Source organism: Trichosporon asahii (genome assembly GCF_000293215.1).
Source record: "Trichosporon asahii var. asahii CBS 2479 unplaced genomic scaffold scaffold00050, whole genome shotgun sequence".
NCBI classification, from domain to species: Eukaryota; Fungi; Basidiomycota; class Tremellomycetes; order Trichosporonales; family Trichosporonaceae; genus Trichosporon; species Trichosporon asahii.
This window is the reverse complement of record NW_014040874.1, coordinates 2,365,847-2,377,470: the sequence shown is the minus strand read 5'-3', so window position 1 is coordinate 2,377,470 and position 11,624 is coordinate 2,365,847. Positions and strand designations below refer to the sequence as shown.

The window sequence follows — 11,624 nt, the reverse complement described above, 5'->3', positions numbered from 1 at the left end:
GCACTCCGGCCGCGCCGCAGCGCACATCACAAACCGCGAAGGGTATATGTGGATGAATTATGGTGACAGGGTATCCATCCCCAATGCGATAAGCTATACACGAGAAGGAGTCCGTAAGAGCGAGAGAAACAGAGCGACTGGTCACTCGCTTTACTTCTTCTTGTCGGCACCACCCTTGGACTTGGCGGTACCACGGAGCTTCTTCTGCCTGTTCTTCCTCTCCTTGCGGAGCTTGCGGCCGGCCTTGTCGACCTTGGTGACGAGACCGTTCTGATTGTCAGCTAATGTCGAAGACGCCTACAGCAGAAAACTCACGCGGATCAGGCGGTACTTGGGCTCGAACTTCTTCTGGGACTCCTCGTCGTCGTAGACGAGACCGAAGCCCTGCGAAGAGCCACCACCGAACTTGGTGCGGAGACCGAAGACGACAACGCGCTCCTTCTCGGACTTGTAGAGCTGGGCGAGGCGCTCAGCGAGGTCGTCGCGAGAGATGTTGGCACGGGTGGGGTGGGTGACAGTGACAACGAACTGCTTGCGGTTAAGCAGGCGGTTGGTGATGAACTTCGAAGTCCTGATGGTGACGGGTCCGGTGGGGTCCTGTCATGTCAGCTTGTGGGGCACGAGAGGCTAGCTGCGAAGGAATCACAGCTCTCGAGACGCGGTGCAGAAATTTGATCCACGACTTGACGACTCCAGAAACTTGCGACGGGCGATGCAGACGGCGCACAGCATCGGAACGGACTCGCTTCATCCTCCAAGCGCTCCAGCAGTCAAATGCCGCAGACGAAAGCCTTCAATGTCGGTCGACTGGGCGTCCTTCAAACTGCTCTTCGTCCTGGCACAAGACCACCTGCACAACACATGTTACGCCGATACCGTCGCCCGTGCTGTCGCACCTTCCGTCGCCCGTTGCAAGTCGTAGTCGTTGTCGCCGAGTCGAGGGTCACACTGCCGCCGCTGTCGAGCGGACTCACCATGGTGGGCGTCACTTTTGTTGTCTTGAGGTGGAGAATGCAAGATCTCGATAGTGAGGTCGTCCGTAGCCACGGTCACAGCGCAGACTGGCTGCTTGAGTTTCGGCGGGATCAAATTGCGTGTCGCTCAGTGTCCCTCCACAGTTTCGCTTTCGGCCACGTGATCGGGAAAACGTCAGTTCGGCGATATGTAAGTGGCACTGGAGTATGTGGTCGTATCTAGGCATGTCACTCGTGGGAAAGCCTGAGTTTAGGAAGGGCGACCTCAGACCGCCAATCCGTCTTACCATGGTAGATTCGGCGCCTTGCCGTGGCACATCTCCAGACCAGCCCTCACGCACGGCCTGTCAGCACACACAACCTAAACCGTCGATGCTCAGTGTCCGCTCGGGAATGGCCAAGTGCGTGTCGTCCAGTGCATTCCAGTCATGACTATAAGAGTTACAAAAGAGATGCTATGTGTCAAAAGAGGTTACAAGCCGCCAATGTGTGGCGTTATTCTAAGTTGTGGAATGTACTATGCACAAGTGTATGATGAAACAGTGATGAAATGTGGGAATGTCTGTTGATGCTTTGATGTGCCTCCCCCTTCTCTTCTCTGCTCGCTGACCGACCTCGGCCTGACGGCCTCGGTCTCGGTGTCTCACTCATCCTCCTCATCGACCGCCTCGCGCATGAGGTCGCCCCACACGCTCGCGGCCATCGAGTCGAGGACGTCGCTGTGGTCCTCGCTCTCGCTCTGTGCCGTGCTCGCGACCGAGGCGCTATGGCTATGTCTCGACGCGATGGTACCGCTGCGCGAGATCCCGCCCAGCGTGCCGGTGGAGAGGGGGCGGAGCGAGTCGTCCCACGCCTGCGAGTGGGACAGCGAGTGCTGGTGTCCGTGGGCTGATCCCGTGGATCCTCCGGTGGATCCAAAGGAAACATCCGCACTCGGACTGTGCGATGCGGAATTGCTCTGTGAATGCTCCGACTCGGTCGGCGACTCGGGGAGCACGCCGAGCGGGTCCCGCGCATACACTGGGTTCGAGCCTGTGTCCGTGTCGACGTAGATGGCGGGGATCTGGTGGCTGAGCCGCTGTTCTGCCTCGCGCTGCTTGGCCCGCCGCTCCTCCTGGTGCGCGACGAAGCGGCGGCGCCAGTAGATTGTGCGGATTAACCCGCGCACGCGGTCGAGCGAGACGAGGTCGTGCACCCGCTCCAGCTTGGCGCGGCGCACCAGCAGCTCGTCGACGCGCAGCGCGGCCTCGTCGTTGATCAGCTTGTAGTGCGCCAGCATCAGGAGCATCTGTGTGAAACTGATGCCGCGCCCGGGCTCCTCGCTCATCCGCGCCTCGGTCCAGAGGCGCACGTACTGTCTGCGCCGGGCGCGGACTTTCTGGAAGTCCACCGTCGACATTTCGTAACGCAGCTTGGACAGGTCGACGAGCCGATCCCCGCAGTCAATGATCCGCGACTTGTCGTTGTAGCGCTCTGGGTCGGGTGCCGCCTCGCGCAGAAGATTCGGCACACTGAACGCCGGGTCGTACATGCGCACTTCAAAGACTCCCTCGAGCTTGGAGAAGAACTTGGCAAAGTCCTTCCGCTTGATGTAGCCCGTGCGCGCCGTGTCGACCTCGGCCCACGCCTTCTTAAACGATCCTGAATGTCAGCTACAATCTCGGCACAGGTAGCTTACGGATCTGTTCTCGGCTCAGATTGCTCTTGCCACGCCGCTGGAACACGTATTCGAAACTCTGAACAACCACACCAGTGAACATGTTCAAGAAGATGTACCTGATGTCAGTTGAGTGGAAAAACTTGGTAACTCACATGCTGAGGAGGTTCCAGAAGATGAAGAGGACGTACGCCCAGCCGACGGACCCGCAGTCCGAGTACAGGTAGTTGTCACTGTCGGTGCAGCGGGGATACTCGATGGTGCTGTTGTCAGTTGCCGCCCTCGTTATCTTAACTTACTAGTCGTGCATGTGCGCGTTCCATCCCTCGCCCGTGGACATGAACGCGAGCATGAGGAGGGCGTTGCCAAACGAGTGGTAGTTCTGGAACCGCGACTCGGCATTGACGCCGACCTTGGTCACGCCAAAGATCTCAATCATGACAATGGCCATGAAGATAAAGAAGACGGCCCAGAGGAGGAACAGGTTGCCGATGGCGGGGAGGGACGCGACGGACGTCTTGAACAGCTGGTTCAGCGAGTCGAGGCGCTGCACGAGCTTCAGCGAGATTGCGACCAGGAACAGCTTTTGCACCTGCCGCGTCGCATTGCTCGAGTTCAGGTCGGTAGCCTGGTCCTGCAGCGCGGGGATGGTCGTCACAAACGAGCCGACAATGGTGATGAAGTCGAACCAGTTCCACCCGTTGCTCCGCCAACTCTTCCACCCGAGACCGATGAAGCGCACAATGAGGTCGATCGCGTAGATGACTGTCAGGGCGAGGAAGACAATGTCAAACTGGATCTCGTTCATGATGTTCTCGCTCCAGTCCTGCGTCATGAGCAGGCCAATATGCACAAAGTAGATGAATGTGTAGAACCGCGTCCAGTATCCGCGCTTCTGGGTCGCGCGGTCGTAGCACCAGCGCCGGATCCGGTTTGACGGCTTGTGTTTCGGCAGCTGAGAGGGCGACTGTTGGCGGATGAAATTCGCCAGGTCGACCCACTGCTTCTGCTCCGTCGTCAGGAGGGCTGTGCCGCTGCGCGCGGAAAAGTTCAAAATGATGATGGACAGGAACACGGTCAGGATGACGATACCGCCGAGGAGGTTGAAGATGACGAAGAAGATGGCGTTCCATTGCGAATGGTTTGTCTGCGGCTGCTGGTCGATACCGACGATTGCCATGACGGACGCCATGACGTCTGTCCAGCCCTCGAGCGAGACAATCTCAAACAGAATGAGCACCGACTGTCTAAAGTCGTCAAACGCCCAGATACTCCCGCCAAAGGACGGGTTCGCCCACACGCGCGGCGCGAGAAAGTTGAGCTCGCCGACCGTGTTCTGCTCATACTCGCCCGTACACTGGTAGCGCCACCCGACGTCGCCCGTCGTGTCGTTGCAGCCGGACAGCCGCTTCATGAAGATGTTGAGGCCCCACACGGCGAACGGAATGAGGTAGAGCACCATGAGCACGCTCGCGTCGAGGATACGGATGAAGCCGGCGAGGAACACGGCGAAGAAGGTGTCGCGCAGGCGCGAGAAGAGCGTGATCAGCCGCAGGGCCCGCATCGCCTTGAAGGCGCGCGTCGGCCGGCTCCACCCCGAAATGGTGATGACTCCACTGACACTGTTAATGACAATGCAGACGAGGAGGAAGAAGTCGACCACGTTCCAGATACTCAGGAGGTACGCGTTGGGGGCAAAGATGAAGCCGTCCGCGATGACCTTGACGAGGAACTCGGCGATGAACACGACCGCCAGCGACTCCTCGGTGATGTCGAACCAGGAGCTGCGCACAAGCCCGTGCCGCTCATAGTAGGACTTGCGGTACTGCGGTGTCGCGATGGCGGCGACGACAATGGACGCGACGACGGCGCCAAACACGACAAAGCGGAACACAAAATTCCACGTTGGCTTCTCGGCTTGACCAAAGATGCGCTGTCCATACGCCGGGGGCGTGATCCACTGGCATAGCTTGCGAATAGGGTTGCCCTGTGAGAAGATCCACAGCGAGCGATCAAAGGAGGGGTGTGCCGCGATGAAATCCGCTTGCAGGTTGCGCTTCTCGCGGAGCGTGTCCTTGTGCTCGTCGGCGGTGGTGCCAGGGTTGATAGGCGGAAGCAGTTCGGACAGGCCGCGGTCGTCGTCGTCGTCCTCATCCGTGGTGTCTCCGTCAGAGTACGACTTGGTGCGGCGGTGTGCGCTCGCGTCGTCCTTCTTCGCCTTCTTACCCCGCAGCTTGCGCAGCGGCATCATGACGGCGTGGTCCTTCTTGTTCAGTCCCAGGAGGCGCTCGACGCTCTGCTTCGACGTCTGCTTCTCCTGATCCTCGGGGCCAGGCCCCACGTCGGCACCCACGTTCTGCTTCAGCGGCAGGATCAGGTGTGGCGGGAGCTCGGCGACCTTGACGGCCTCGTGCCGCGCTCGGAACAGACGATACGGGTTCAGGCGCTCGATGCGGGACACGTGGGTCGACTGCGGCTCTGCCTTCTTGATGAACGCCTCAATCTGGTGTTTCCGCTTCAGTTCCTCGGCGACTTGAAAGTTCTGATGTCAGCTCAGCCCGTGCCAAAAAAGCTCACCTCGTTGATCACCGCGATGAACATCTGCATAAGAATGAAGTTGGCGAACAGGAACCAGATGAAGAGGAAGATGCACACAATCCAGCCCTGGCCAAACTGCCACTCGGCCGACATGGCATTGTACAGCACGGTCGTCCAGTTCTCAGTCGAGAAGATCTGGTACATGCCGAGGAACGAGTTGTAGACCTGGGAAAAGTTGATGAGCTCGTCGTCGTCCATATCTCCCCTCAGCAGCTGGACGGCCATGAGCGCCGCCACAAAGTTCATGAGGAACAGGAAAAAGGTCATGTTCAGGAGACCGGCAAAGGAACCAAACACGTTGGTGACGAGGGGCCGCATGCGCGGAATCACCATGATGACGCGGTACCACCTGAGGAGCTGGAAAACGGTGAGCCAGGGATAGACGGTCGAGTGCCGGATGGGCGGGATCTGGATGATCGCGCACCCGATCGCGAGGAAGAGGTCAAAGTCGTTGCGCGCGTTGAAGAAGAAGGCGCCCCAGGATGGCAAGTAGGCCACAAACCGCAGACCGATCTCGAACAGCCACACAAACGTGAACCCAAGCTCCATGTCGGATAGGAGCTGGGCGCGCCATTCGCTCATGGCCGCAGACTTGCAACCCTGCGCGATCAGATCGACGACAATGAGGAGGACCCAGAACAGCTCCGATTTCTGATAAATCTTGAGTAGGCGGGAAGGTTCCTGCTTCTTCTTGGTTGCTGTCGACCACTCGGGCTGGTTCAACAGCGAGTGGTCGGCGCCGAAGGCGGAGCGCTTCGTGTCCGCGCGAATGTCCTGAAACGTGTTGACGACAACGGCAACGAGCAAGTTCATGAGCCAAAAGTTGAGCACAATGATAGCGGCGATGAAGAAGAGCGACGACGCGAAGAATTCCGCGTCCATGATCCAGTACATCGTGCCCGTCCACGTGTTGACGCCCGCGATCACGAGCACCTGCACGAGCGACTTGAAGATGTTGTCAAACGAGACATTGTCGTCCTCCTGGCTCTTGTCTTCCGTCTGGCAGATCTGGTTGATGGGGCAGATGTAACCCTTTCGCTCGATGTCGACGTTCCGCCCATCGAGCGTTAGGTACGACACCTTGGTGTACCCGCCATTCTCGTTCTCCCAGTATCCGCCACAATTGCCGAGCTGGGCATAGTTGCCTGTGCTGTTCGTCGGGTCCATGACGCAGAAGCGCCGCAGCGAGCCTCTGAAACTCTGAACTCCTATGATCGAGAAGATGGCCGCCGCGAATACAATGAACCACGAGACGTTGATGAGCAGCGGCCCGGCGCGTTTCAGCGAGTGCAAGATGGTCGCCGTTCCGCTCGTGATGACCAGCAGGCGCGTGGCGCGGAGCACACTCAGCATGCGGAAGATGTAGATGTGCCGTGTATCTGTCGTCTCCTTGTGCAGCTCGGCGAGGATGAAGCAGATCCAGAACGCAATGATGGCGACCATGTCAATACGATGCCACGAGTGCCGCATGTACGGCCGCCCCTGGTAGATGAGCCCCTGCTGGCGGATGACGGCCTCTTCGAACGGCGCCTCGGCAATGATCCGCTCATCCTTGTCGTTTTGCTTTGACGACTTGCCGTTCACGATGCCTGCGTCGGGCACGTAGCGCTGCCACGGCTCGCGGATACGCTTGCCCGGGCCAGTGTCGAGACGCTCCTCGGCCTTGGCGCGTTTGTAGCCGAATCGCCACATGCGCCGGAACGCACTCGACACGGTCGTCTCGGGGTCGAAAATGAAGCCGGTCACAATCATGCGGGCGAACATTTCCACACTGTGAGACAAGGTTAGCTTGACATGACCGAATAGTGGGATGGCCGAATGGGGGCGCTGCGTCGTGCGTGACGCCGCGGCGGCGCCCACAGAAAGTTGGACGACTCTGCGGATCCGCACCAGCAGCTCCAACACCTCCAGCTTTGAACTTACGTGAAGACGATGAAGAGGACGAACAGGGCGTAGTCCTCCCAGGTGTGGAAGAAGCCGTCGCCCGGCCGCGGATCGAAGAGCGCCGGTGCGCTCTGTATCGTGAGCACGACGGCGTACACCATGATGAGGACGAGGATCGCTGGCTCGGTCCACCTGATTGCGGTCAGTGACACTTCCTGCAATGATCGTCGCAACGGCCAAAACCATTTGGGTACTCCTTACTCACGGGTACAGCAGAACTTTGTCGAGCGCCTTTCGTATTCTGGAGCGCGAGGTGAAGAGACACAGTGTGCGGCCGCGGAGACCGCCGATTGGCAGCGTGTTGATACTGTTCGTCGGGTGCAGTTCGTCTATGGGAGTGTTTGGCCCGCTCGGGGAAGGGTCGGGACGCCCTGCGAGTCCGAGTCCGAGTCGCGGGTGGGGAGGCGCTGCATGCCGTCGTGCTCCGACCCCATGAGGTTGACGACACGCACGCTCGCGCGCTTGAGCGTGTTGCTCATCTTGCGAAACGTCGGTGAGCGCGAGATGGACGTTATGCGCAGGGGCGAAATGGCATTGCCATCGGCGTCGTAGGGCCGTTGGTGCTGGGAGTGAGAGGTGTGAGAGGTGTGAGAGGTGTGAGAGGTGTGGTGTGCGTGTGTGTGTGGATTTGAAGGTTGGGAGGGTTCCCGGCCTGTCTGGGACGACGAGCTCTGAGCTAATTGGCTTTGTGCAGACGGAGAGTACGCTAACCTGGAACGTGAATTTGGATTCCAAGGCGAAGCCGACCTTGCAGTCGTCAACCGGTCCCGGTCGTCTGGCTCACCGGCCATCTCGTCATCTCCGCTCGAGTAGTCGAGTGGTATAGAGTCCATGCTCTGTCCCGCAGGACTCGGCCCCCGCACACGCCAGGGGTCGTACGCTGATGATCCGAGGTCGTACTCGTCTGCATACGGGGGTGCATACGACTGTTGCGGCGGTAGTGGTGGAGGCGAGTAGCTGAGTTCGCGCGCATAGATGCTCGAGCTCGAGCTGGCGGCCGTAGTCGTCGGTCCATGCTGGGAGTGCTGGGAATGTTGCGAGTGGTGGGAATGCTGCGTGTGCGCAGCGTGTACTGGCGGTGGTGGTCGCGGCTCGAGGCTGTTGCCGCTCTGGCTTCGCGAACGGGCTTCTGGCGGCACGGGGGAGGGGATGCCGTGGTCGTCTGTCGAGTGCGAGTGCGAGCCTGCCTGGCCTTGGTCCCTGTTCCAAGACAGGCGGCGGTACGGTTTCTGGGCGCTGGAGCCGGTGGACGATGTGGGGGAGGGGCCGGGGGAGACAGCTGTGGACACGCCGATGGACGACAGGCCCGACATGGCCGGTGCCGGAGGGAAAGGAGTGTGGAGCTTGCCCGGCGGGTGAGGGCGCGGGCGTCTGTTTGGTTGTGCAAGGTGATGAGAAAGATGTAGATGGATGGAAAGGACAATGTTGACGGTCAGTTGTGTCGAAGTGGTGGTGGTGCGGGGGTTCGGTGTCGGTGTCGAAGTCTCGAGCCTAGCCAGGGTAAGGGATCCAGGGCGTTTTGGATGTAAATAAGGGTCTGGGTGGCCAAAGAGTGAGATTGCACCGCAGTCCAGTGTGCGCCAGCCGAACAGGTTACAGGTTCAAGCAGCTGCAGGCGGTGTCAGGAATGTATGGCTCTGCTTGGCTTGTCAGACGTGACCACCCACCATAGCCAGGTGCGCCCAAGGAGGCCAGGATCGGGTCTAGCCTGCAGACTCCAAAGCCTTTGTACGCGTAGACCGCGCAGATGTGCAGGCATCTGGATTCTGGGTATACAGGCACACCCAGGCGCAGTAGGACCGCGGCCACCGCAGCTCACTCATTGTCTCATCGCCTGCCCCACACCACCTGTTGGCCGCCCAGGAACCTCCTTTACATCCTGTTCCTATACGTTCCTCATCTGCGCCTACGCAGACACAGCTACACAGATGGAAGACGCATCACCAGGCGTTCGGTCTGGACTTCCACTCCTTCCAAGCCACGTGGAGGCACCCTCGTACCAGAGTGAGTCCGCCGAATCAGATCTGGCGGCGGCGGCGGCGGCGCTACCCCTCGATACCCTCGATTGGGCCCAGTTTCAAACTTTGGGTCTGCTCGTTTCAACCCCGCACCTAACGACCAAGGCCGGCCTAAGCCCTTCGTCGCTCCGGGCCGCCGAACCGACACTAATCAAGCTAATCAAGGCCACGCTCCTATTTGGACCGACTCCAGTGAACATGAGATGACGACGAGTAGATACACTGAACGCAACTGAACGCATAGATGACGCATAATATATTGACATACACATATAACACAAATATACACACATAACGATATAGATACGGATAACGAAATAGATACAGATACGGATAGTAGACTACACGGTTGGAAACGACGCTGACGATCTGCGTCGTTCTCAGAATCCCATATGCATGATGTAAAAACGATGATAGTAATGAGCAAGATAAAGTTGTAAGGAGTGGTCTAGTTAACAGGTTGTTTTGGGGGGGTGGACCGTCTCTGAGCGAGACATTCCCTAATACACACGCGGGCTGTGTTTGCGATTGATTGATGATGGATGAATTGTTGATGTGATGTTTATGTTTATACTGTGTTTGATTTGTTTCGATACCCCTTGAGACATTGTTCGTTTCGGAAGAGAGAAGTGGGCGCTGCGAGCGGCTTAGACAGCCTTCTCGTCGAGGAAGCCCGACTGGGCGGGGGAGATGTCCGAGTGGCTGTCAAACTCGTCCTTGTCGTCGATGATGTCGTGGACGGGCTCATCGACGATGGTCTCGGGCGCCGGCCAGATCTTGTTCAGGAGGAGATAGACGGGGATGACGATCGCGTACGCGACAAGGTTCGAGACCATGTAGACGTACTTGATGTTGCCGATCTCGGTCGTCGGGTCGATCGCGTGCACCATGCCCGGCATGTTGGGGGCGACGGTGCAGGCGAGCGCAACGTACGCGCGCCAGTTCCAGCCCTTGGTGTAGCGGTAGATGCCGAAGGGCTTGTACATCTCGTAGATGTTGAACTTCTTCTTCTTGACGACGTAAAAGTCGATGACCATGAGCATGGCGATGGGCGCGAGGACGATCGAGTACGACGACATGAAGGCGAGGAAGTTCTCGGCGCTCGCGAGGATCTTCCAGGGAACGAAGGCCCAGACTCCGACAGTGACAGCGACGAGCTGGCCGCGCTTGATGTTAACATGCTTCGGCGCAAGAGAGCAAAGGTCGTTGGCGGCGGAGATCGAGTTGGCAGTGATGTTGTTGGTGACGTTGGACAGGGCCCAGGCGAGCGAGCCGAGGAACATGGCGGCGCGGCCACCGGGCGAGGTGTTCCACTTGGCCAGAATGTCGTACGGCTGGTACAGGTCCTCATTGTAGACCGCATAGGCACAGGTGGCGCTGATAGCAGCACAGAGCGAAACGGTCGTGTTGATCAGGGGGAAGGCGAAGATCTGGATCCAGTTGGAGCGGGGCGAACGGCAGTAGCGCGAGAAGTCGCCAATGTTGAGCGAGAGGGTGGCCCAGGTGCCCTGCACGGCAGTGGCGGACGTGCAGAACGCGATGAAGCGGAGCTTGCCGGCGGGGGCGCGGTTGCGGCTAGCGCGGAGAATGGGGCCGGCCTGGGGTCCAGCAATCTTGACGGCCTGCAAAGGTTAGCGATACGTCATGGAAAGAGAGATAGCAGAGATAAGTGTGTGAATTGCATCACTGCCACGATTCCGCGGTCGGACGTTCCTGGCGACCGAGGAGATTGATAACGAATACTCACCCAGATAAGAGTTCCGATAGCGACGACGGGCACAACGGCGGCCTTGATGTTGAAGACCAGCTTCAGCTTGGAGGGGTGAATGAAGATGAACGGCAGCTGGATGACCCAGAAAATGAAGAACGACAGGAAGTCGGAGGTCGTGGCACCCTGGCTGGCAGGCACGGCGTTCGGCAGGCGCGCGTACGAGGGCCAGATGGCGATGATCATGAGCTGGACGAACTGGCCGCCAGACCAAGAGTTGATCGCGAGCCAGAACATGGCGATAATGCATCGCGACTTGTCTTGTCAGCCACTGCCCGGACACTGGATGCGATGGACGGATAGTGGGTGCGGGCCTCGAAAATGGTGGCGTCGCACCCCGAATCCGGCCGCTGCCACGCCGCGGATCCCAGTACTCACAAAGACGACAAACTTGCTTCCCCAGTAGCCAAAGGTCGCGCGCGAGGTGACGGCGAAGGGCGTGTGCGTCGTGGCTCCAATGATACCGTTTGCTGCGGTGTCAGCGTTGAACTATTGCGGTCTCGCCCCCGGGTTGGTCGTCCAGGGTGCGAAATTTTCGGTGGCAGCGACGGCCGAGCGCCGCACAGCATGCAGCATCCTAGCCTAAGCCCATGCACTACTCACCAGTGATGACAATAGCGACAAAGACGGAACCGACAAGCACGGCAAGACATGACTCCCACCAG

The 11,624-nt window shown here is 59.0% G+C and overlaps 3 protein-coding genes across 3 annotated transcripts; all 3 read right to left on the bottom strand.

Annotated features, from left to right (window-relative positions):
• Positions 1-150: 150 nt before the first annotated feature.
• Positions 151-977, bottom strand: A1Q1_02133 (DEAH box polypeptide 36; the record flags this gene model as incomplete). The annotated part of the gene is made up of 3 exons (XM_014325078.1): positions 151-270; positions 316-597; positions 975-977. 3 exons carry the CDS (start codon positions 975-977, stop codon positions 151-153), a joined length of 405 nt encoding a protein of 134 aa, XP_014180553.1.
• Positions 978-1,617: 640 nt separating this feature from the next.
• A1Q1_02132 (high-affinity cell membrane calcium channel) lies at positions 1,618-8,486 on the bottom strand (the record flags this gene model as incomplete). Its single annotated transcript, XM_014325077.1, has 8 exons — positions 1,618-2,615; positions 2,725-2,750; positions 2,823-2,864; positions 2,931-5,134; positions 5,209-7,000; positions 7,153-7,305; positions 7,379-7,825; positions 7,885-8,486. 8 exons carry the CDS (start codon positions 8,484-8,486, stop codon positions 1,618-1,620), a joined length of 6,264 nt encoding a protein of 2,087 aa, XP_014180552.1.
• A 1,352-nt stretch (positions 8,487-9,838) lies between these two features.
• On the bottom strand, positions 9,839-11,196 carry A1Q1_02131 (uncharacterized protein; the record flags this gene model as incomplete). The annotated part of the gene is made up of 2 exons (XM_014325076.1): positions 9,839-10,813; positions 10,939-11,196. The coding sequence occupies 2 exons, from the start codon at positions 11,194-11,196 to the stop codon at positions 9,839-9,841; spliced, it is 1,233 nt and encodes a 410-aa protein (XP_014180551.1).
• Between the last annotated feature and the right edge of the window lie 428 nt (positions 11,197-11,624).